Consider the following 25,665-nt stretch of genomic DNA (forward strand, 5'->3'; position numbering starts at 1 on the left):
TTGTTTATAACAAAACCAGGACAGCCCACAAGCCACCGGTGTTCAGTTGCCGTTCTGCTTCCCTGTGGGTCTCCTGGAAGGAGTTCTTGGCCTGGTTACGGCTCAGGCCCTTCCCTCCTCTTGAGCCCGGACCAATCTGCTGCTGGTCTGGCTGGGGGGGATCGAGTGCACCCGCCACAGTTGCCCAGCACCCATCAGCACTGGCCCATGGGTTCCATGTGAATAAACTATTGCCATGTCAGCAGTAGACATCTGGTCTAAGTTCCCTTTCAAGTGACTGGATGGAGATGGACACTTTGGGTACGTAATTCATTGAACTTAACTTCACATCTACTCTAGGGTGGGTTAAATTATTTTTTGGCTGTTTCTCCCTCTCTCGGCATCTGACCTGTCTTTATCAGCTTGTGAAAACTGAGTCCTGCCAACTGCCTCAACAGTTTGAAGATCCCTTCCTGGATCTGCTTCATCTTTATGCCGTAAATGAGGGGGTTGAGCATGGGAGGGACTGTCAAATAGAAATCAGCCACCAGGACTTGGACGTGAGGTGCCAAGCCAAACGGGAACATCTGGAGGTACATGGAGAGTAGGCCACCTATGTAAAACACCAGGATGATGGAGATGTGGGACCCGCAGGTCCTGAGGGTTTTCAGACGAGCCTCCTGGGATGGCAGCCGTATCACAGACCTGAGGATCATACCATAGGAGAAGGCGATGAAGACAGAGTCTGTCCCCACCAAGAGTGTTGCCACGGTGAGGCTGTAGAGATCGCTGACAGACGGGTCGGCACAGGCCAGCTCCACCATGGCCATGTGCTCACAGTAGGAATGAGGGATGACTCTGGTTTTGCAGTAGGGTAAGCCAGTGAGGAGACACATTAAAGGTATCATGACACCAACTGCCCGGGCCAGTGACAGCAGTCCTATCCGGACGGTCCTCGAGCTTGTGAGGATGGTGGTGTACCTCAGGGGGTTGCAGATGGCTGTGTAGCGGTCAAAGGACATTGCCAGGAGCACCCCTGACTCCACTGCGGTGAACGTGTGGATGAAGAACATCTGGATGAAGCAGGCCTCAAACCCAATCTCTCTTGAACCCAACCAGAATACAGCCAGCATTTTGGGAACCACAGCAGTTGAGAAGATGAGGTCGATGACAGCCAACATGGAAATGAAATAGTACATAGGCTCGTGGAGGCTTTTGTCCAGCCTCACAGCGAGAAGGACCATGCTATTTCCTAGCAAGGTCATGATGTATGTGAAGCAGAACGGGATGGAAATCCACACATGGAGAGCTTCCAGGCCAGGGATGCCCGTCAGGAGAAAAGGCAAAGAGTTGGTGTTGGATCGGTTGGAGGTTGACATGGCACAGTGGGCCAAGTCACATCTGTGTTCCCAACTTTAGTTCCCTGTAACAGTGACAGAAACGTTGGGATTTTGCTGCCACGTGTTTGATCATAAAACTGTGCACACTGCTGGAGGACAACAAGGCTGGTGAGGGGCTGGAGCACAAGTGTGATGGAGCGGCTGAGGGACCTGGGGGGTCCAGCTGGAGAACAGGAGCTGAGGGGAGACCTTCTGATCTCTGAACTGCCTGAAAGGAGCTTGGAGCCAGGGGGGATCGGGCTCTGCTCCCCAGGAACAAGCGCCAGGAGCAGAGGAAACGGCCTCAAGTTGCGCCAGGGGAGGTTGAGGTTGGATGTGGGAACAATTTCTTCCCCAAAGGGCTGTGGGGCATTGGAACAGGCTGCCCAGGGCAGTGCTGGAGTCACCAGCCCTGGAGGGCTGGACAGACGGACATGAGGTTCTCAGGACATGGGGCAGGGACAGGGCTGGGGGAACAGTTGGACTCGATGGTCTTGAGGGTCTCTTCCAACCAAAATGATTCTATTCTATGACTCCATGTTTTCAAGCATCACACAATCTTGTTCTATTTGCGGAAAAACTTCAGAACCTGTTGTCTACGGCCAGGGTTTTACCCCGATGCTGTGCTCAGTGCATTCCAGAGGACACACCACTGGAGAGTCCTGGCTGTCCTACTGCTCACGTAGGGAAACCTTCCCCCGTTTCCCCTTCCAGCCCCTCTGATTTACCTCTAACTTCTGCTGTATCTTCTGGCTAAAGGTTGCCACCACGGTGTCCTGCCTTGTCATGGCTTCCAGCCACCATTGCTGCTATCAGTGGGAAGAAGTGGGGCATAATGACCCCAGGCTGTTCTACCCACCCTTCACGAGCACGGCAATGGCAGGACTTAAGGACTCGCTGCAGGTCCTCCCTCCCTATGCCCATCTCAGTCACACAAGTTCCAGCGTTTTGGCACTTTGGTTCATGCAGAAACTGCATCTGGACAACATGTCCATGGTGAAACTGGACAGAAAAATGGTGCTCTGAGCTGTCACTCGACACAATGAGGACACGAGCATCATTGACAGCCACTAGCTGCAGACAAGGAGGGCACGATTAAAATGCTGTTGGCCTCTCCTCCACACTCACCCATCCATGAGACTGGAGGCCAAACCAGTGCAGGATGCTGTCCTATCACAGACGGTGGAGTTGTTACACCCACTTTTTCCTGTCTGGAGCCCAATGACATGAGATTTGCTCAAGCATGCTTTCCTGGAAGAAATGACGTGTGGGCATCCAGAGATGGAGAGCCTCCATCTCTTGATGCCTTTGATAAGTGCTAATCATCCTGACGGTTATAGCCACCTGCTTTTCTTCCCATTTGTCTTTGTCCTTCTACTCCCACCCACAGCATCCTCCTCCACCTTCCCATGCTTGGCCAGAGAGCCCTTCATGGCAGAGAACCTTCATTGCATGAGGGTATGTTCTTCCCATGACCACGGAGTTACTCTAGATAAACTAAAGACCCAGAGCACTGCCAGTTTCTCATCTCCACTTACTCATTCCACTATCTAACTGCACAAGCCCCTTGGGTCCCCGTGTCACCCTCTCCATGTGCTGCCAGTGGTTTTCCAGAGCCTGTTTTCCAGCGTCCCACTCCAAAAACCCGCCCAGCTCTCCTTACCCTGGTATTCAGCTCATTGCAGGAGTTCCTTTGAACCACCCATCTCTCTAGACTGCTCTCCATGTCTTGCCTTTCCCCAGCAGCATTTGAGATGCAATTTGTAGGGATTTGGGGAAAACTGATGAAAGTTGTGCAGAATAACTTCTCGCCTAGAGCCAGCCACTGCGGCATCCCTGCAGAAACATGAGGTTTTTGGTGATGATGGGTCTGACAGCTTCGTTTTGAGGTCTCTTAATCATCCTGCTCTTCACCCACTTTGCTGATGCTTCACGGATGTTGCACAGTGTCATCTCCCCATCTGACAGCAGCCCGGTGAGGGACATTTCTTATAGATAACTCTGTGTACTGTACTCAAACACACACACACACATTGATTAACTAAACTTGCTATCTCATCAGAAAATGAGATCAGTTTTGTTTGACAAGAGCCGTTTCCTGCGAAGCCGCGCTGATTGCCATAATTCGATTCCAGTTCTTTAATTCTTTATTGACCAAATCTTCTGTTAACTTCTGGGCTGTTCTGCTGGGCATTGACGTCAGGCTAAGCAATCTGCAGCTAATCACATCATCATAGTTCTTGCTAAAGTAATGGCCTGAGGAAGCGTCTGCTGTCACCGCAGCACGCTGGGCTTGTCAAAGTTTGGCAGAACAGGCCGAAAACCTCCTTGCCCAACTCAGAGATGCTTTTTCCATCGTGCAAATTACCCAGAGCTGCTGCTGCACTTGTTTAGCAGAGGCTGTTTAACATCCTTCCCAGTCACCAATCAATTAAATTACATTAGAAAACAAATTTCTCTGATCACCCTTCTCTCAGGTGGACACAGACCCCTCTTCTCCATGCGGAGGGGCAGGTGCCTTCATCTGCTTTTATGTGGTTTCCCTACTCTGCAGCTCCTACCTCCCATCAGATCCTGACCAGCTCCCCAACTCGCTTTGTCCGTGGTGCTTTAGTTGCAGCTCTCAGTGCTCCATTTGCTTTTCTTGGCCATTAACTGAACTTGTTCAAAACATCTCTCGGCTTCCTCTGCAGTTTCCTTTTCTAAATTCCATCTGCTTTTAAGTTCTGTCAGCTTTGGGAAAATTAAATTTTAATGAAAAATCAGTACCGCAGGCTGAAATGCATTTAGATCAGCACCGCCAGTTCCTAGGCACCACCAGCTTTTATTTTTCCTGTGGTTTAATTCCTCTTTACTCCTCATCGTTCATTAGTGCTGGATGCAGAACGCTTTGATTGAAGGGACGGTCCCTGCGCTTTCCTGTGACATTTTATATCGGCTTTGTCACATCTTCGAGACTGAGCTCTCCCCACCTCAGCCCTTGCACCTTTTCCTTCTCATCACGGACACCTCGGTGCCATCGGGCATTTCCCACCACAACGCTCTGCATCCTGCAAACACACTTCCCCATGGACATTAAAAAAAGGGTATTTTGGGTTGGGACACAAAGGTGAGTCGAATAATTTTGGTTTGAAGAAACCCTCAAGATCATTGAGTCCAACTGTTCCCCACCCCTGTCCCTGCCCCATGTCCTGAGAACCTCATGTCCGTCTGTCCAGCCCTCCAGGGATGGTGGCTCCAGCACTGCCCTGGGCAGCCTGTTCAATGCCCCACAGCCCTTTGGGGAAGAAATTGTTCCCACATCCAACCTCAACCTCCCCTGGGCAACTTGAGGCCGTTTCCTCTGCTGCTTTCCAGCCCATTTCACCAAATTCTGCCTGTTGGCAGAACCCCCGGCTGCATGACCATGGATTGTTATTGAGATACCTGCTGTTATACACAAGGGATTCAGAACATTATCCGTGGTTGAAAATTTAGTTTTTTTTTAACAGAAAATGTATATTTAGCTAATTATTGGTTAGTTTATACAAACAGAAACAAGTTGACTCTTTTGCAGCAATATTTTGTTTTGGTTAGAAGGTTTGGTATTTATTTTTTACTTTTTTAAACTCAAGTCCTATTTTTACCTAAAAAAAACCCCCACACTTAAACAGAATTCTGCAGTGTTTGGCCTGCAGTTTCATTTCATAAGAAACTTTAAAATTTTGAAAAACTACTTAAAAAAAAGATTCCAAGCAATTGCCTTTTTCTTGACTGATTCACATGGTGAATGTATGCGGGTCAGACGCTGGAGTCCCACCAGCCTCCTGCCCTCAGGTACCTAGAGCATCCCCTACTCATACCAGTCCTCCCCAGCCGAGCTACCCACCTTGCTCTCTGCCTGCAGACACCTTCTACCCTTGGGTATGCTCACAATGAGAAAGACGCATCTCCTGTGTTGGAGAACAGAGCTGTGCATAAATCACCCCAGGCAACGCCGCCGGGAGTCTCCCCTGGATGGAGATTCCCAAGAGCACGAGTCCTCTCCAGGCAATAACCTCAGTGAGGGGCTGGATGGTAACAGCCTCAGCCCAAATCAATTCTTGCTCATCTAAGTTCTTTCACAAACAGCAGGTGCTTGGAGATGACCAAGACAGGAACAGGCCGTGCAGGTTGTCTCCAGCAGAATGAAAGACATCTGTGTTTCTGCATAGAATCACAGATGGTTTGGGTTGAAGGACCTTCCCATTCCCCCAGTGCCCCCTGCCATGAGCAGGGACATCGTCACCAGCTCAGGGTGCTCAGAGCCCCGTCCAGCCTGGCCTGGGATGTCTCAGGGATGGTTCAGCCACCACCTCTCTGGCCAACCTGGGCCAGGCTCTCACCACCCTCAGGGCAACAATTTCTTCCTCATGTCCGGCCTGAATCTCCCTCCTTTAGTTTAAAACCATCACCCCTTGTCCTGTCACAACAGGCCCTGCTCAAAAGTCTGTCCTCATCTTTTGTATGGGCCCCTTTTAAGTGCAGTTCAATGCGCAATGCAAGTGCAGTTCCATTGCTGGCTCTGCTGAATGAGGAGCTGGACGTCTCTCCTGGGTGTCAGTGCAAAGGGCCATGCCATGGCATGAGCTGCCCTCGTCCCCCCAGAGCCCTTCCCCGGGCCCCCACAGGCAAAAATGTGCAAATTCAGCTCGGTAAGACATGCAAATTCAGGATAGCAGAAACATGCTGTCAACTGTTCTTCTCAAGATGTCAAGGAAGAGCGGGGCAGAATGTCAGAAAAGCACTGCAAAGACAGGCTAAAATATTTTTGATGTGGGGAATGACACATTCAAACCAGTTTTGAAATTGAATGTGTTTCACTGAGTTTAATTTTTAAATTGTTGTAAAAGTGAGGACTAAAGAGAACTTTTTGGGCGGGATTCACCTGAACAGACACAGGTGGCAGTTGTGGACATGGTGTCGGTCTATGGCTGGAGCTGGTCCTCCAGATTGCCATCGCATCCACAGAGACAAACAGTGATTTTGGGGTGGTATTTATCCCAGTCTAAAGCTGATATCTGAAATAGGTCAGAGGAATTAGGCTGCACCTGCCCCTTTTATTGCTATGAGTTGAGGGACATGGTGGTGACCATGTGGAGCTCTGCCCTGAATGTGTCTGAGGAGGATGAGGATTGTCCCGCTCCTTTGCTGTTGGAGGACATGTGCCATCTCTGTGAGCTTTCCTTCTGAATCCTTGTGTTAATTAAGGCAGTTCCCCAACTCAATCACAGTCACAGAAAGTCAGGGATTGGAAGGGACCTGGAAAGCTCATCCAGTGCAATCCCCCAATGGAGCAGGAACACCCAGATGAGGTTACACAGGAAGGTGTCCAGGGGTTGGAATGTCTGCACAGAAGGAGACTCCACAAGTGGCTGCTTACTTCTCTGTATCACCTGGAAAGGAGGAAAGGAAACAGGACTTTCATATTTGCTGATGATCCCAGTCCCAAGAAGTCTTGTCACAGAGTAGGGTCTCACGTGGTCAGTTCAGCCACTGAGTCCTCCCCCCCCACATCGCTTCTGTCCCCCGTAGGAAAGCAATTGGTCCTGTCTTTATGCGTACACCTGGAAAAAACATTGACTGTGGAGCCAGGCATGAACCTTCCTGGAAAACAGCATTTTGAGCACCGCCTGACAAATCTGCTTGGTCCTTATGCTGTAAACAACAGGGTTCAGCATGGCGGGGAGGATCAGGTAGACGTCTGCCAGCAGAACCTGTGCATGCACAGGGATGCCGCTGCTGAACTGCTGCGCGTAGATGGAGGCGATCCCAGGGATGTAGTACAGCAGCATCGTGCAGATGTGACACCCGCAGGTCCTCAGGGCCTTCCAGCATGATCTCTTCCCCAGGACAGTTTTGAGGAGCATCCCATAGGACACAGCGATGAAAGCCATGTCCATCCCCACGATAAGAGAGGACCCAGCCACGCTGTAAAGCCTGTTGGGTCTGGGGTCCATGCACGCCAGCTTGGCCACCGCCATGTGCTCACAGTACGAGTGGGGAACCACGCGGGAACGGCAATAGGGGAGGTTTGTCATCATCCCGGCCAAGGGGACCATGAAAAGGAGAGCTCTCACCACAATGGCCAGGCCAATTTGGGCAATTGTTTGGTGAGTCAAGATAGCTTGGTACCTGAGGGGGTGACAAATTGCAATGTAGCGGTCAATGGCCATGGCCAGGAGCACTCCCGACTCCTCTGCTGTTGTGGAGTGAACAAGGAACATCTGAACAAAGCAGGCCACGTAGCCAATCTCCTTAGAGTTCAGCCAGAACACACTTAGCATCTTGGGGACGATGGATGTCACCATCACCACATCGATGACAGCCAGCATGCCCAGGAAGCAATGGACGGGCTCACGCAGGGAGTTGTCCAGCCCAATGACAAGCAAAACTAGACCATTTCCTACCAAGGCGATGATATAGCTTGAGCAGAAGAGGATGCCCAGGAAGGTGGGGAACGCTTCCAGGCTGGGGACACCCACAAGGATGAAAGAGGAGGAGCTGCTGTTGGGGTGGCTGAAGGGATCAGAAGCCATGCAGGAGAATCTTGCTTTTGTGCTTAGAAAAAGGGGCCCAGTTTCAAGCCCTGAGATGTCCAGAACCAAGGGGGATAAGATGGGGACTCTGCATCAGTGCAAGAGCCAGATCACAAATCCATATTGTTATTAGGATGTGTGAGATGGGAGTGACAAGGCAGGGAAATGGATCAGAAATGCTGAATAAATGGGGCTGTTATAGCTTAAAAGTTCCTATCAAGTGAAAAGTTCATCTTTCGAGGATAACCAAGGAACTTTTACAGTCCATTGCTCGTGAAAGGCTTGTTTCTTGTTGGTTCCTCACCACTGCTCAGCTGACATCTGGAAATAATCTGCAAGAGGAGAGAGAAAGGTCAGCATCCAGCTTCCCTCGGACAGCGCGTTTGCCTAAGCAGCCCTGGCTTCTCTGCCATGGGCCAAATACAAGAAGTTCCTACAAATTTATAGGGCAGAAAGTGGTCTGGGAAAGTGCTCTGGGACATAAATGTGATCATGAAATTGCCTTTTGTTGCTCTATCTTCATTCTGTCATTTACCCATGAGGCAAGCCTGCAAAACTAAGCAATATTCAGAGGAAAATATTATTTTCTGAGGTTTTATTCTTGCAGGAGAAGCTTTAAGGTAGTACAGAAACTCCAGAGAACAGTCCTGGAGAGGCAAGAAGAAGAATCTGGGCGCGGTGGGCAGGATCTACACATTCATTTGTGCCAAAGCTTTGATTCTGCTGCTCCTCCCCACACTGTGGCACAGACCAGGCAGGTGACGACCACACCAGGTCCCTGCCTGTTGACAGAAATGGCCTGGATGATCACCCACCGGTAGCTTTTTAGCAAGCAAAAGTTGTGGGGTGGATTGTGCCTGACAACACCTGTGCTAGTGACAAAATAGGATCATAGAATTTCAGGGATTGGAAGGGACCTGGAAAGCTCATCCAGTGCAATCCCCCCCTGGAGCAGGAACACCCAGCTGAGGTTACACAGGAAGGTGTCCAGGGGGTTGGAATGTCTGCACAGAAGGAGACTCCACAACCCCCTGGGCAGCCTGGGCCAGGCTCTGCCACCCTCACCCCCAACAAGTTGCTTCTCACATTTAGGTGGAACCTCCTGTGTTCCAGTTTGCACCCATTGCCCCTTGTCCTATCACTGGTTCCATCCTCCTGACACTCCCCCTTTCCATATTGATCCCCAGCAATGAGTCCCCCCTCAGTCTCCTCTTGTCCAGCTCCAGAGCCCCAGCTCCCTCAGCCTTTCCTCACACGGGAGATGCTCCACTCCCTCCAGCATCTTGGTGGCTGCGCTGGACTCTCTCCAGCAGTTCCCTGTCCTGCTGGAACTGAGGGGCCACAACTGGACACAGTATTCCAGGTGTGGTCTCCCCAGGGCAGAGCAGAGGGGCAGGAGAACCTCTCTGACCTACTGACCACCCCCTTCTAACCCACCCCAGGTACCATTGGCTTCCTGGCCACAAGGGCCCAGTGCTGGCTCATGGTCACCCTGCTGTCCCCAGGACCCCCAGGTCCCTTTCCCCTACACTGCTCTCTAATGGATCATTCCCCAACTTATACTGGAACCTGGGGCTGTTCCTGCCCAGATTCAAGACTCTACACTTGCCCTTGTTCTATTTCATTAATTTTCTCCCCGCCCAACTCTCCAGCCTGTCCAGGTCTCTGATGGCAGCACAGCTTCCAGTGTCACCACTCCTCCCAGCTTGGTGTCACCAGCAAACTTGCTGACAGTCACTCTATTCCCTCATCCAAATCACTGATGAATATATTGAATAACACCGGCCCAGCACTGCCCCCTGAGGCTCTGCACTGGATACAGGATCAAGTGGACTCTGCCCCATTGACCACGACTCTCTGGCTTCTTCCCTTCAGCCAGTTCACAGTCACCTCATCCCGCTCATCCAACCCACTCCCTCAGTTCAGCTGTGAGGATGCTGGACTGAGGAAGTTCAGTGAACTGAGGTGAAAATTCACCTGTGTACAGCCCTGCTACAGGATTATTTAGGCTAAAATTTATCATTAGACATGCTTAGTATGGGAGTAGTGAGAAACAGAAGCTAGACAAGTTCAGAATAGAAATAAACAAGATACTGGGAGACAACTAAGGAAACACAGCACTTGAAGTTTAAAAATAAAAATCAGACTTCAGTAGGTTTTGAACCCTCCATTTGAACTATTGATTTGCCCCAGGTGTGGGGTTGCTGCAAGAGCTGGTGGCTGGAAAGACCGATCAGGACAGAAGCACTTACCTTCTGGTCTAAACGTCTGCTAATTGGGACATTTTAGAGGCTAAAGCGGGATGAAAATTCGTTTTCAATCACTGCACTCAATTGCCTGGCGCTGACCCTCTGCACTCCGGTAACCAGCGTCTTGCAGGAGCCAGGTGTGACTCCAGATTGAGCAGCGGGGTTAACCCACAGCTGCTTTCACCCACCCATGCTCCCGAGCAGACCCACATGATGCCAGGGACATGGACCAGCCTTCCAGACCAGACCCTGCTGTGGAGCAGAAAACATGGGGTGCTGCAAAACCCAGTCTAACACACCAGATCTCAGGGTCTACATGAGGGTCCCTCCGCAAAGACCTGGGGTATGGTTCAGCTGCCTAGAGCCATCGGAGACCCCTGGTGTGTCCCACTCGGCCTCTAATTCCCTTACACCCAGCAGGGTGCAGTCCCTGCAAACCCTGCGTGGTAGAATCACAGAGTCATTTTGGTTGGAAGAGACCCTCAAGATCATCAAGTCCAACTTAGGTTGGAGAAGATCGTCAAGTCCAACCATGCCCCTACCCCTGGCACTGCCCCATGTCCTGAGAACATCATGTCCGTCTGTCCAACCCTCCAGGGATGGTGACTCCAGCACTGCCCTGGGCAGCCTGTTCAATGCCCCACAGCCCTTTGGGGAAGAAATTGTTCCCAATATTCAATCTCAACCTCCTCTGGTGCAACTTGAGGCTGTTTTCTCTCATCCTGTCACTTGCTACTCAGGAGAAGAGACCAACCCCCTCCGTGTGATGGTCTGCATCTCCCACGTGGATGCCTTGGGTACCTGGAGGCATCTCAAGTGGCTGTAGACATCCAGGTAAGGGGCAGTGGAATGAAAACCCTCTGGCAGTCAGGTAAGAGCTCAGGTAACTGGCTCCCTAAATGTGAGGGTCTGCCCTGGGATGAGCTGGGTTGCTCTCCAGGATGTGTTGACTGCAGGGGCTGGATCTCCACTGGCTGTGCTCAGTGCTTAGACACCAAGCACTCATGCACACAATCATATGTGGACACCTCCCTCCAGGCACTTACGTGTGTCTGAGTCCAGGGACACGTCCCCAGGTGCCAACATCCAAGGCAAGAGTAGATTTGCTTCCAGAAGCTCTTTTCCATAGCCAGTGCTTGTTGCAATATTGTTTTCAGTACTGCAGCAGTGCTGAAGAACCCTGGTCACTGGGGCTGCTGGGCCTAGGAGATGGAAATAGCGCAGGGATGAGCTTTGCAGCCTGAGCAAAGGCTCCTCATCCCACTCTGCCGAGAAGGACAAGCACTGTCAGACAGCAAGACATCTCTGTCCCTTGCGGGACTGTCACCTGGGAGGCTGCAGCAGAACATCCCTGCGCATCTCTTAAGTGCAGTGCCAGGGTATTCATCCGTCCTCTCCCCCAAGGAACAGCAGATGGAGGAGGCAGAGATTGGGTTGTCTGTCCTGTGAGGAGATGGTGATTTTCAAGACTGCTTCAGCTTCTTTCATTAGCTCTCCCTTGGAGCGTCATACTGTCGTGGTCTCGGGAGCACCGTGGTCTCCAGAGCACGTCGGGTGCCCATGAGACCAATGCACAAAATGTAAACTAAAAAGTAGAGAAAAACCCCTTTGGTCTTGCCAGAGAGAGCAGGATGGTTTGGAAACTCTGGATTTCCACCCTTCTCTCCACTCAGAACCATTACAGCAAGCTCTCACGGCTGTTGAGTCCCCAAAAGGAATCTGAGAACCCATGCAGGGAGGTGGGATCTCACAGAGGGTCCTCAGCCCTGGCTGCACCACGCGGTACATAGGTGAGGAGCGATGCTGAGGAACTGATCATGCATGAGGAAACCACATGTGATACCAAACCTCCAGCAGCTCCAAGCCCTGCCTTTAAGGGTCATTAGCACAATGCCAGCTAATTAGGGAATAAATCCCTAATTTTCCCTAATTTTTCGTCTTATTTTCCACAAAAGATTCTGGGGGAAGTGCAGGTGGGAACCTATGTGTGAGCAGAAGTACAATACAAGAGGAACACCATTCTGAAGTGGAGCTTGACAGTTACTCTGTCATACATGTAAAGTTATCCTACCTGATGTAAGGCAAGCAGGTACACTTATTTTACAGCAATGACTGATGAAAGGCCAAGCACAGCACTGAAGGGACAGGTGGAACTGCCCCAGAGATCCTCCATCCCAGCTCTGTCCCACTGAGACCCTCTTCTGCCCTGTCCTGTCTCTTCTGGCTCCACTTCCAGTGCCCCAGCCCTCCCATCAAATAAAAATCTTGATAGGAAAGAACAGCACCAGATTTGTTCAGCACAGGGACTCAGCAATAAGGGACATGTGAGATGGTGGAGAGAATGAAGATGTGTTGTGCAGGGAGTGTTATTCCTAGAGATTATGACAGAAAGGGGAGGTTTTCCTAATATGGGAATTTTGTCCTGCGTTCCTTGCCCTAAGAGGAATTCCTTGCCCTTTCTCCTCAGCCCATGTCCTGTCTCCAGCTCTGCAATCGCTGTGTCCCAGAGGAATGTGTGCACACTCTGAGGTGGAGGTGCAGCCTCCAATGCGTCCTTCAGTGGTCCCCATGTCAGCCGTTCTGTCCCATGACATCTGCTCCAATGGTGCAATTTCTGCTCTCCAGCACCATGTCCTGCCGAGAGAGGGAATATCTTTAGTAGTCAGGCCACATGCCCAGGTTCCAGTATAAGTTGAGGAACCACCTGTTCGAGAGCAGTGTAGGGGAAAGTGACCTGGGGGTCCTGGTGGACAGCGGGGTGACCATGAGCCAGCACTGGGCCCTTGTGGCCAGGAAGCCAATGGTACCTGGGGTGGGTTAGAAGGGGGTGGTCAGTAGGTCAGAGAGGTTCTCCTGCCCCTCTGCTCTGCCCTGGGGAGACCACACCTGGAATATTGTGTCCAGTTGTGGCCCCTCAGTTCCAGCAGGACAGGGAACTGCTGGAGAGAGTCCAGCGCAGCCACCAAGATGCTGCAGGGAGTGGAGCATCTCCCGTGTGAGGAAAGGCTGAGGGAGCTGGGGCTCTGGAGCTGGACAAGAGGACACTGAGGGGGACTCATTGCTGGGGATCAATATGGAAAGGGGGAGTGTCAGGAGGATGGAGCCAGGCTCTTCCGGTGACAACCAGTGACAGCACAAGGGGCAATGGGTGCAAAATGGAACACAGGAGGTTCCACTTAAACTTGAGAAGAAACTTGTTCCTGGTGAGGGTGTCAGAGCCTGGCCCAGGCTGCCCAGGGGGGTTGTGGAGTCTCCTTCTGTGCAGACATTCCAACCCCCTGGACACCTTCCTGTGTAACCTCATCTGGGTGTTCCTGCTCCATGGGGGGATTGCACTGGATGAGCTTTCCAGGTCCCTTCAACCCCTGACATTCTGGGATTCTGGGATTCTGTGGCAGGGTCACAGTGTTAGACTGTGGGCAGGGAGCACCTTTCAAGAAAAACCCGTATATTTAGGTCAATTTGCTTGAAGTTCACTTCTCTGAGTGGTTGATGTGCCTCACTGGCAGATCAGGAAGTCTAAATACACCCAAAAAAAGACCCTCTTCCCAAGGGAGGTCTCCCATGCCTTTCACACACTTTGGAGCCTGTCACCTCACGCATGTCACAGTGTTCATTGTTCTGATCTGGAGCCTTTGGTCAGCTGGGGTCAGGTGTCCCAGCTGTGTCCCCCCACAACTCCCTGAGCACCCCAACGCCACTCACTGCTGGGGCAACATGAGGAGCAGAAAAGGCCTTGAGGCTGTGCAAGTAATTGAAACATCCCTGGTTTATCACCACTGTTGCGGTGGGTTGACCTTGGCTGGACTACAGGTGCCCACCAAGCTGCTCTATAACTATTCTCCTCAGCAGGATGGGAGGGAGAAAATAAGACGGAAAACAAAACAAACCAAAACAAAAGCAGCCAACAGCTCATGGGTAAGGATAGAGGCAGTTTAATAAAGCAAAATCAAAGACTGTGTGGGGAAGCAAAGCAAAACAGAAGTTTCATTCTCTGCTTCCCATCAGCAGGCCACATGCAGCCACTTCCCAGGAAGCAGCGACTTGGTCTGGGCTCATAGGTGACCCTGCTTTGGGCAGGAGGTTGGACTAGAGACCTCCTGAGGTCCCTTGCAGTCAGAGTTACCCTGTGGTCCTGAGACCCCATGTCCCTCACACCTCTTGGCACAGCTCTGATGCACATAGAATGATGCGTTGATGAAACAGCTGTTTCCGTGGTTCAGCTGCAGTAGGTCATATTGTCAGAACAAGTTCAGGTTGTGGCTGCAAAGGTATTTTTGTTGGGAGATCTGAGGGAGCTGGATCAGCCAGAGATGCTGTGCCAACGCCACTGCCTCATACTAGGGATGGGCAGAACAACCAGCTGAAGCCCTTGGTGCTGACCTGGATTCAGTGGGTGCCAACATTTCCTGGGGCACCTGCAGCTCTGAACATACACTGAGAGCCACACCAAGGTCCAGCAGAAGATTTGGCCATCTTAGGGAATGGGTTTGTCGTCATGAGCGCCAGCCTTGGGCCCTGAAGGCCAGACCCAATCCCTCCTGCCATGGGTCTCCTCCGGGAGATCACCCTGTGTGCTCCATCACGAATCTGCTTCGTCCTGATGCCATAGATCAGGGGGTTGAATGCTGGTGGGATGAGTAGGTAGAGATCAGCCAGCAGGACCTGAATGTGGGGTGGGAGCTCCTGGTGGTATCTCTCCATGTACATGGAGAGCAGCCCAGGGATGTAGTAGAGGGCCATGATGCAGAAGTGTGAGCCGCAGGTACCAAAGGCCTTTTTGCGGGCCTGTGGGGAGGAGAGGCCGAGCACGGCCCAGAGGATGAGCGTGTATGAGATGGCGATGAGCACTGAGTCGAAGCTGACCACGCAGGTGGAGATGGAGAGGCTGTAGGTGCTGCTGAAGGCAGCGTCCTCGCAGGACAGCCTGAGCACGGCCATGTGCTCGCAGTACGAGTGGCCCACGATGGCCGGGCCGCACAGGGGAAGGCAGAGAATCTGGAAGGTGAGGGGGGTCATGAAAACAACAGCCCTGATCAAGGTGGCCAAGCCAATGGCAACCACAACGGGACTGGTCAGGATGGACAGATACTGCAGTGGGTGACAAATGGCCATGTAGCGGTCAAAGGCCATTGCCACCAGCACCCCTGACTCCACTGCAGAGAAAGCGTGAACAAAGTACATCTGGGTAAGACAGGCACCCAGGCTGATGGTGGTGGAGTTAAACCAGAAGATGCCCAGCATTTTGGGGGTGATGGAGGTGGACATCACCAGGTCAATGACAGCCAGCATGGAGAGGAAGAGGAACATGGGCAGATGCAGGCTGGGATCAGCCTTTATTACGTACAGGAGCGTGCAGTTCCCGACCAGTGTGACGAGGTACATGATGCAGAAGGGGATGGAGATCCAGAGGTGCAGGTGCTGCAGCCCTGGGATGCCCATCAGATGCGGCTCCAACAGCGAGGTGTTGGTGGGAAATGAGCTGGACATGCTGGTCACTGCAGGAGCCCGAGCAAGGAGAGCCCAGGCGCACAAGGACAGCCATCCCCTGGCTCACATCACAGGTCCATCCAGCCTCAGATCCTATGCCCAGCGGCAAAAGCAGACCCTGAGGGGAGAACATGAGAGAGGAAACACAGCACGATACTTCTCCTGGGTGCCTCCCCAGCTTCCAGCAATTTGAAGCTCAGGGACTTCCTGAGCTTGATGTGGTTTCTCCATTTTTGTTAACTACACCTCGGAAACCCATCTACCCTCTTCTGTGCAAAATATTAGCATCCATACCATAGAATTATAGAATCGTTTGGGTTGAAGGACATACCCTGTTCCGCTGGTTCGCCCCCTGCCCTGAGCAGGGACATCTTCACCAGCTCAGGGTGCTCAGAGCCCCGTCCAGCCTGGCCTGGGGTGTCTCCAGGGATGGTTCAGCCACCACCTCTCTGGCCAACCTGGGCCAGGCTCTCACCACCCTCAGGGCAACAATTTCTTCCTCATTTTTTACCAAGGATTTTGACAAACTAGTGGAACCTTTCGTGAAATCATCCCTTCCCTTTTGCATGACTGACATCGCTGGCATCATTTGACATCCCATAGCTCCTACATCAAAACAGGCAAAGAAGAGTTAGTCAAATCCTTGACCTTCCTTTACCAGCCACCATGGAAATAATTAAACATCAGGTGATGGAAGTTTTACTTCAGACCTGCAGGAGAATTTTTAACCCTTTCATTAGCACCAACTATTTAATTTCCCATCTAAGTTTCCCCTTTTCTTGCTCTGGATCTAGGAAGATTGAGCTGAAAAGCACTTTCTGGATCACCAAGCTGAGTGCCTGTTGCTTCAGGTGTGACAGCTCATCCTACCCAGGAGAACCAACAGTCAGCACCCTGGGGTATTTTGGCTTCGTGCCTCTGCTGAAGACAGTTCCAACCCTCCACCCTGCTCCAACAGCTGGGAAACTACCTCCACTTTCCTCTCTCCATTTGTTCCCATCCAGTTTCTGTCTGTCACCTCTGAAGCTGAATATGATGATGCTTTTTCTTCCCTGTCATTTTCACCCCAGCACATCCACAGAACCACACAACCCTCCTCCCAGCCTAACACTGGCTGTGCAAACTCCTCTCTCGTCTTTGTCCCCTTTCACAAGGCCAGAGCTCTGCTCCTGGTCCACAACCACTTTTCCTCTCTACACCTTCCTTTAGAGCAGCTTTCTTGGCCATGCTTGGCCAGAGGTACAGACGAGGTCTCACCAAGGGGCCTCTGATGACGCACAAGAGTTTCCCCAAGACCAGTCTTTGAAGAGCTCTGCTCTATTTGTGGTTTAAATACTCCCACAATTTTTCGGTCCAGTTGCCCATATCACTTTCACCTCTTCCCCTCGGGAAAGAGAAGCATTGGGGTTTCTGTTTCCCAGGGCTGCAGCTCATCTGTCAACCAAACCAGTTGGTGTTTTCCAGCAGGACCTTGCAGGCAGAGTGTGACATGTCCAGAAAGCACCACATTATCAAAGGTAGATCTTCCCAGGCCAATCTGACTGCTGCTCTTTCTCTTCTTTTATAAAACACATTTGCGGATCAAAGTGAAGTTTTGAGCTAACGATACTCTCAAAATTGCTTGTTTGGTGGAACACACTCAGGTAGGATGAATGTGAAGGGCAGGAGCAAAGGACTGAGCTGGAAGATCTTCAGAATGATGTGCCTTGTGGTGGGCACTTTATGGAAAATAAGGGCAAACTGAAGGGAGTTCAGAATAAGGACAAAGTTAAGCTGGAGAGCTGAGGTGACTGACTCACCTGGGAAACGGTCTTGAAAAAAGCCTTGAAGCATGTTAAAGGCTGCAGTGAATGGGAAAGGAAAAGTCTGTCCTACGTGTCCTGTGAAAGTAATGTCAGGGGTCTGAAGCCCTGGAAGAGTAGGAGAAATTCTGTCTAGGCTTAAAGAAAATGTCTCCGACGGCAAAGACAGCAATGTGCTGATGAAAATAAAGCTGCAGTGCCCAAGGAGACAATGCTTTGTTTTCATAGAAGACCAAGCAGGACAAAAATCTATTGGGGATGACCCTGATATAGCCCCTTTTATTGGCAAAGCAGCCAGATGGAATGAGGGTTTGTTCACATCTCTTCTGAAAGGCTTCTGAGGGTGGTCCAGGGGGTGACTGCAGAAACACCTTCAGAAACCAAACCCGCACATTCCCTCCCTGCTCCTCCCATCCCCTTCCCATTCCTGAAGGCAAACAGAACGCAGGAGAATAAAGCGATGTGCCTGCAGATAAAGTCTGTCCTTAAATTTATTCAGTTGTAGATCAAATGCTCTGAGATGACCATGTGCAAGCTGGTCTGAGAATTTTCTGTTGCAAGAAGCCACAGTTGCCTAAAAGTTTTTCCAAATATCATGTTTGTTTGTAGAGAATATGGTCAAGAAGGATGGGAGTAAAGATGGTCATGAGGCCTTTTCCAGACTATTTTCTTTTTTTTATTATTTTTTCCTCTCTTTTAATACATACATATATTTACAAATAAAATATGAAAGCACAATATCCTCTTTGCTGCTTCTATTTGAAATCCCCACACAGATGGATAACCTACCTGGCTTGATGCTGCAGGTTCATCCAGCTCAATGAGCAGCCATACCCGCCTCTCCCGCCCCGGCAGGAGCGACGCTGCCAGCCCTGCTGCCACCAGGAATGTCCCCAGCTGCTCTCACCCTGAGCTTTCAGTGCTGGAAGCATTTATAAGTTTGCTGAGAGGAGTCCCTGGTGTGTTGTTCTCAGGGCTCGAGAAACGAGTCCACACACATGGGCGTGTGCAGCCGACTTGCTCATTACTGACCAACCCCCTAACTCAGTTTGTTTAATCAAGATGTTGTTGCCCATCCCCTGTTGTGTTTATCACCCTTGCAGCAGTTGGAACTCTTCCTCGTCCTTTGACATGCAGCCTTCCAAACACAGGTCCCTGAGCTTGGCAATGCCAGCTCTCTATTTTCAGGATGCTGCATCTTTCCAGATGCGAATTCCGATTCCAATGGGATGAAGTTCAACAAGGCCAAGTGCCGGGTCCTGCACTTTGGCCACAACAACCCCCTGCAGCGCTCCAGGCTGGGCACAGAGTGGCTGGAGAGCAGCCAGGCAGAAAGGGACCTGGGGGACTAATGGACAGGAAGCTCAACAGGAGCCACCAGTGTGCCCAGGTGGCCAAGAAGGCCAATGGTGTCCTGTCCTGTACCCAAACCAGCGTGGTCAGCAGGACAAGGGCAGTGATCCTTCCCCTGTGCTCTGCACTGGGGAGGCCACACCTGGAGTGTTGTGTTCAGTTCTGGGCCCCTCAGCTCAGGAAAGAGATTGAAGTGCTGGAGCAGGTCCAGAGAAGAGCAACAAGACTGGGGAAGGGACCTGAACACAAGCCCTATGGGGAGAGGCTGAGGGAGCTGGGCTTGTTTAGTCTGGAGAAGAGGAGGCTTAGAGCTGAGCTCAGCACTCTCTAGAACTACCTGAAGGGCAGTTGTAGCCAGGTGGGGATTGGGCTCTTCTCCCAGGCAGTCAGCAATAGGACAAGGGGCCATGGGCTTCAACTCTGCCAGGGGAAATTGAGGCTGGAGATTAGAAAGAAATTCTTTACAGAGAGAGTGGTCAGGATTGGAATGGCTGCCCAGGGAGGTGCTGGACTCACCTGGAGGGTTTTAAACTGAGATTGGACATGACACTTAGTGCCATGATCTAGTCAATGGACTGGAGTTGGACCAAGGGTTGGACTGGATGATCTCTGAGGTCTTTTCCAACCCAGCTGATTCTGTGATTCTGTGACATGTGGTCTGGGTGTCCTTCCATGGTCTGTGTGACCATGAGATGGAGCTCCTGGCTGTGTCCATCCTGTAAGAGGCTACAAGTCCTGGGGAGGGATGTCCTGTCCCTCACTTGTGCTTTGCATCCTCTAAGGCAACAGCAGAAAGAGTGCAGCAGATAGAAATCATGTCACAGACCAATTCTGGCCACTTTGACCTGACAGAGACACATTTTGTCTGTGTCTCCTTCTTCTGCAAAGCCGGGCTTTGCCACTGAGAACCCCCTGACCAAGGAGGGCTGGCACTGTGTGGTGAGAGGGCTGCTGCGGTGGTGGGCTTCCCTGAAGGGGAGGAGAAAAGCTGCACCAAGCCTGGCTGCGGGTGCCCAAGGGGGGAAGGCTGGGTGATACTGGTGTCACTGGGACACCCCAAAAGTCAGTTGAGGCAGGAAACAAATTCCAAACAGACTTTATACTAACCAGATCTGGTTAACAGAAACCAACCACAAACAGGGTTTATCCAAAATTATTCAGCACTCTAATAACCCTCTACAACACAGGCTCGGACACTGGTTCAGAGTTAATTATTATACAACCAACTCAGACTCAAGGGGATCGTATCACAGAACTCAAGGGTGATCATTCAAGATTAACATCTTCTCACTCTGTGTCAAAGTGAGGACTCTCATGGGTCCCCAGATGATCACTTACCATCTCAGCAAGGTGCCTCAGTCCACGGTGAATGTCCCTTAGATGCCCATTCTAAGGAGGGGAGTCTCCCACTGCAGACCCACTGCTCCTAGGAGACCAACTCCATTGGGGTCGTCAGCAGCTCCATTTATACCCCAGTTGAATCTGAGCTGTGGTCACTTATGGGAGTTGTCTAGAAACTTCTCTCAGCCAAGGCTTTCCACTGGTCAAGGGCCCTGTCTGTCAACCAAGGGGCGTGTGCATGACCATAGTGGTCCATCAGCCTGGAAGTTTCTGGTGCTTTCAGGGGGTGGTGAGGGGCAGAGTGAGTCTGGCACATGGGGAGAAGACCTGTCACTGGAGAGTGACTCCACGGCCTGGCAGCTCCAGGCAGAGCACCTGGCACTGGCCCTTCCAGCCCCAACTTCAACCAGCATGGGAGACTTGGAGTGGAAAAGTCTGGTCTCCAAGTCAGGCGGGAGGATCTGCACCGTGCTTCAGCGGTTGGGCGTTGGGTGGATGGTGCTTTTCCCAAGGTGGTGGTAGTGGGTGTGACTGTGTGGAATCCAGAAGAGCCCAAAGGCAGCAGTGTCAGGACATACTGAAAGAACTGAGTTTGTACCCACCAGCTGGGGTTTGGTGGTCACCACAGCTCTTTGCAACCTTCCCCTCTCCTCTCTAGCTTGGTGCAGGATACGTGCAGGACCTCATATTCTTTCAGAGACCAGACTTGAGCGCCCTGATTCCCATTAGCTGAAGGCATAAGAAGAGCTGGGACAGTAAGTCGGCGTGTGTTGTTAGGAAATGAATTTTCATCACAGTTAAAATCTGTTATGGGTTTGCTGAGGAGAACAATAAGAGCTCAGTCCCTGTGCTCTGCTCCCCTACTTTAATCCACACTCCTGCTCCTCATCTCCCGTGCTTGCAGGTGACCTTATTGTCCTGTAGGCTTTTTGTGTAGTTTACGGCTCTCTCGGGTGTTTTTGTAGTTTATGGTCCTGCCTTTTGCATGAGGAGATCTGCATGAAGCAAAGGACACTTGTGCAATCGCCCTCTCCACCCGCTCTGCACACCCCATGGCAAACAGCTCCTGCTCCCCCTGGCACAACGCTGCCCCGAGCATTGGTTTGGGGGACGGAGGGAGGATGTGTCACCCTGGTGCAGTGCAGCACGTGCAGCATTACAGGGTCTCCAGAGAGGAGAACTGGTTTGCTAAAGCACCATGTCCACAGGAGCAGGATCTGACAGGAGTTCGGAGGCAAGTGAAGACTTGTGAAAACCTGGAGTTCCTCAAAATCCCATTACAGGTGCCTGTGTGTTGAGGCAGGAGACACAGCAGAGAAAGTTAGGGAGTCCCATCAAAATATCGGAAAAAAAAAAGTGTTTGACCCACATTTCAGGGCTGATGGTGTTTTGGTGTTTCTAATAATAAAGGAAATAATAATAATGATGATAATTATAATAATGATAATAATAATAAAAATAAATTCTAATAATAAAAGAACATTATCTTATTTGACACTGCAGGGTTTCAGTGTGACTTGTGGACCCGTTCTCAAATGAGCTCCAGTGTAAGTTGGGGAATGACCTATTAGAGAGCAGTGTAGGGGAAAGGGAGCTGGGGGTCCTGGGGACAGCAGGGTGACCATGAGCCAGCACTGGGCCCTTGTGGCCAGGAAGCCAATGGGACCTGGGGTGGGTTAGAAGGGGGTGGTCAGTGGGTCAGAGAGGTTCTCCTGCCCCTCTGCTCTGCCCTGGGGAGACCACACCTGGAATCTTGTGTCCAGTTGTGGCCCCTCAGTTCCAGCAGGACAGGGAACTGCTGCAGAGAGTCCAGCACAGCCACCAAGATGCTGGAGGGAGTGGAGCATCTCCCGTGTGAGGAAAGGCTGAGGGAGCTGGGGCTCTGGAGCTGGAGGAGACTGAGGGGGGACTCATTCCTGGGGATCAATATGGAAAGGGAGAGTGTCAGGAGGACGGAGCCAGGCTCTTCTGGGTGACAGCCAGTGACAGGACAAGGGGCAATGGGTTTAAACTGGAACATAAAAGGTACCATTTGAATATGAGAAGAAATTTGTTGGGGGTGAGGGTGTCAGAGCCTGGCCCAGGCTGCCCAGGGGGGTTGTGGAGTCTCCTTCTCTGCAGACATTCCAACCCGCCTGGACACCTTCCTGTGTCACCTCATCTGGGTGTTCCTGCTCCATGGGGGGATTGCACTGGATGAGCTTTCCAGGGCCCTTCAACCCCTGACATTCTGGGATTCTGTGAATCTGTCAGCTGAGTTTTTGTGATTGTTGCAAATGCATCCAAGACAGAGTTAGGAGGAAAAGAAGATCTGTTTAGGCCAACATCCAGATGAGGGTGAGTGAGTGTGTGTGTGTGTGTCTCCGTGTGTTCACTAGTCAGTGAATAAATGAAGAATTACAGATTGGCTGAAAAAGGTGTGTGTGGAGGATGAACCCACAAACAGACTTTAATTCCCAAAGGGGTAAGGGTCTTATATGGAGAGCAGAGATGAAGAGGGAAAGCCATGAGGTGATACAGGTGTGAGGAGGACAGGTACAGATACAGTTAGATGCGATTTATCTCTGCATTCTGAAGAGGAATGTAGAATTCATTCTATGAAAAGAATGTTTCACCAGTCAAAGTTTCCATCGTGCTCCCATCTTTCAGGGTTTGGCCAAGACTGGGGGGATTGGACTAGATGATCTTTTGAGGTCCCTTCCAATCCCAAACATACTGTGAAGATGATGGAGGGATCATCCAGCTGTTCCAGTAGAGAGGTTTTAAAGCTTTTTCTTTGCTTTCCAAACATGCTGCTGCTGTTCCCTGGTCCCAGCCCCTTTCCATCCCACCTGGCATTAGCAATGGACTGGGGTCAGGACCTGGATGGGATCCCTTTCTGGCGGAGCAGGCTCAGCACCAGCTCTCGGATCTGCTGGGTCCTCATCCCGTAGATGAGCGGGTTGAGCATGGGAGGCACCAGCAGGTAGAGATCAGCCACCAGGATCCGGAGGTGAGCAGGGATGCTCTGGCCCCAGCGGTCAGTGTAGAAGGAGAAGAGCCCAGGTATGTAGAAGAGCAGGATGACAGCAATGTGGGAGCCACAAGTGCAGAAGGACTTCAGACGAGCCTCCCTGGAGGAGAGGCCTAGGACCTCCCTCAGGATCAGCCTGTAGGAGACAGCTATGAGGATGGAGTCTGAACCCACCACGATGGTGGCAACCGTGATGCCATAGATGCAGTTGGGCCGCGTGTCCCCACAGGCCAGCTTCACCATGGACATGTGCTCACAGTAGGAGTGGTCAATGACGTGTGAGCCGCAGTAGGACAGGCTGGCCACCATGGATGACAAAGGGATGATGATGGCAGTGCCACGGCCCACAGCAGCCAAACCCAGCTTGGCAGTGGTGGGGCCAGTCAGGATGGCAGAGTAGTGCAGGGGCTTGCAGATGGCCAAGTATCGGTCAAAGGCCATGGCGAGCAGGACCCCTGACTCTGCTATGGAGAAGCTGTGGATGAAGAACATCTGGGCCACACAGCCCTCAAAGTCGATCTCATGGGAGTGGAACCAGAAGATGCTGAGCAGCTTGGGCATGGTGGAAGTGGTGAGCACAAGGTCAATGGCAGCCAGCATGGAGAGGAAGTAAAACATGGGCAGGTGCAGGCTTGGGTCCATCCAAATGGCCAAGAGGACTGTGATGTTCCCCAGCACTGCCATGAAGTACATGGTGCAGAATGGGAAGGCAATCCAGAACTGAGCATCCTCCAGCCCAGGGATGCCTGTGAGGACGAAGGACAAGGGACTCGAGTGGTTTGAGTAGGACATGAGACACTGCTGCAGAGCTGGAAGGGAAGACACAGGAGCAGTTAGCATTGAAAGGGTGAGGAAAGAGCTGTAGTAGACACTGTGATGGACTCCAGGCACAGGCAGACTACCCCTGCCTGTCTTCTCAGGCACACAGACCTGTGGTCAAATCCTCCTGCCTCTTATCCAGGTACACTCAGGCCAAACACTGGCAAGATGCAAACACACATGAACATGCAGGAGTTATCGCTCCTCACATCCCAGTCTGGCACTGGCTGTTGTCCCCAACCCTCCACTCCATAGTTCAGGAGATACAAAGAGAAGCTGAGTACCTTTAGTTGCCATCAGTACAAAACCTAACATGGGACAAACCCCAGAATTCTTTGAGTCTGTGGCTCAGCAGGACTGTGGTCACCCACACACCTCTGCAGATGTGAACCGTGTCTTCTGCTGGGCTGGTGTGTCCCATCTGATCCCCACCTTGGGAAACCACAGCAGGTGTGTATTTGCAAGGCCGATGATGTTGCCAAGAGCATTTTTTGGAAGGATCATCCACTAGATCTGTGGCCTGCTTTGGGACAGCACTGCCAGCTGTGGGGCTGCTCCTGCTGGAGCCAAAAGCCAAACCACCTTGCTGGAGTTCCTCTCTGAGTGGACATCCCACCTACAGGGTCCTGTCTCTGGCATCAGGAAGGAAAACCAGCCTGTCCTGAGGCTGCAGTGTTGGTCCCTTCTAGCACTAACCCCGCCATGGTGCCTTCACCTCCTGACCCTCAGCCCTTGCCGAAAGAATGAATTGTCCCTGTTTTACAGGGAAAACAGGCTCAGAAGGGTTAAATTCGCCTGCTGGCAGTATGGGAATCAGATGCAAGTTTCTCAGGCACTTGTACCTTCTGTTTTCCCCAACATACCGAAGGGCCAGACTTCATCTCCTTGGCGTTCCAGGCATTTGACTTCCTTGACCCCTAAACAGTTTCATCACCCCCCAAACTTCTTTGAACCCTCCAGATGACACAAACCAACAGACATTTCAGTCTGTTTCTAGTCCTTGCTTTTTATGATTTAAGACCAAATACTGCAAAGCCAATATTGTGAAAATGCTGCCAAGACTTCGTTATTTATAATAGTTTATTGCAAAGAGGATTCTGTTTGCAGCACAGTCAGTTACTTTGGCTATAAATTCAGGGAGGCAAAGCCACAGCTGGCACAAGCCAGTCCAGCAGGAAATGTGTCTCATGTCTCAGAATTATTTGTTTGGAATGGGTAAACACATCTGAGATCCTGTAATCCTGAGCTTGGAAGCAAGCAGATGTTCCCTCCATCCTCTCTGTCAGAGGTAACTGATCCACAAATCCCATATACTGTTCTGGGCAGTGTTACCTGTACCTCATCGTGTATAATAAAGCTATCCAGATTATTAAATAACGCTATTCAACAGATGTTAGACTCAGTTTTGCATCACACCTGGAGGAGCTGCTCCTTCATCCCCATAGCTCTGACCAGCCTTGCATGGACCTCTCACTTCTACCACCAACCCCAAGAATGACCGCAGTTGCAGCCTACATACAAATGCCATGTTAAAAATATATTGTGTGATTTTTTAGCTATTTTTGAGTCATACCTGCGACAGCAGGGATGGGAGCAGCACATTCAGGCCTGTTGACATTTTCTTTGTGCTCTATTGGCATGAAAAGCTGGTAGAGTCCTATTTTGCACAATTAAGTAATTCAG

The 25,665-nt window shown here is 51.2% G+C and overlaps 2 protein-coding genes across 2 annotated transcripts; both read right to left on the minus strand.

Annotated features, from left to right (window-relative positions):
- Nucleotides 1-350: 350 nt before the first annotated feature.
- Nucleotides 351-1,479, minus strand: LOC309447265 (olfactory receptor 52K2-like; the record flags this gene model as incomplete). Its single annotated transcript, XM_082067693.1, has 1 exon — nucleotides 351-1,479. The coding sequence occupies exon 1, from the start codon at nucleotides 1,356-1,358 to the stop codon at nucleotides 351-353; it is 1,008 nt and encodes a 335-aa protein (XP_081923819.1). The 5' UTR covers nucleotides 1,359-1,479.
- Nucleotides 1,480-6,931: 5,452 nt separating this feature from the next.
- LOC309447275 (uncharacterized protein) lies at nucleotides 6,932-23,955 on the minus strand (the record flags this gene model as incomplete). The annotated part of the gene is made up of 4 exons (XM_082067704.1): nucleotides 6,932-8,003; nucleotides 14,696-15,662; nucleotides 19,917-19,921; nucleotides 23,012-23,955. The coding sequence occupies 4 exons, from the start codon at nucleotides 23,953-23,955 to the stop codon at nucleotides 6,932-6,934; spliced, it is 2,988 nt and encodes a 995-aa protein (XP_081923830.1).
- Between the last annotated feature and the right edge of the window lie 1,710 nt (nucleotides 23,956-25,665).

This window comes from Streptopelia decaocto (genome assembly GCF_964273445.1).
Source record: "Streptopelia decaocto genome assembly, chromosome: 1".
NCBI lineage: Eukaryota > Metazoa > Chordata > Aves > Columbiformes > Columbidae > Streptopelia > Streptopelia decaocto.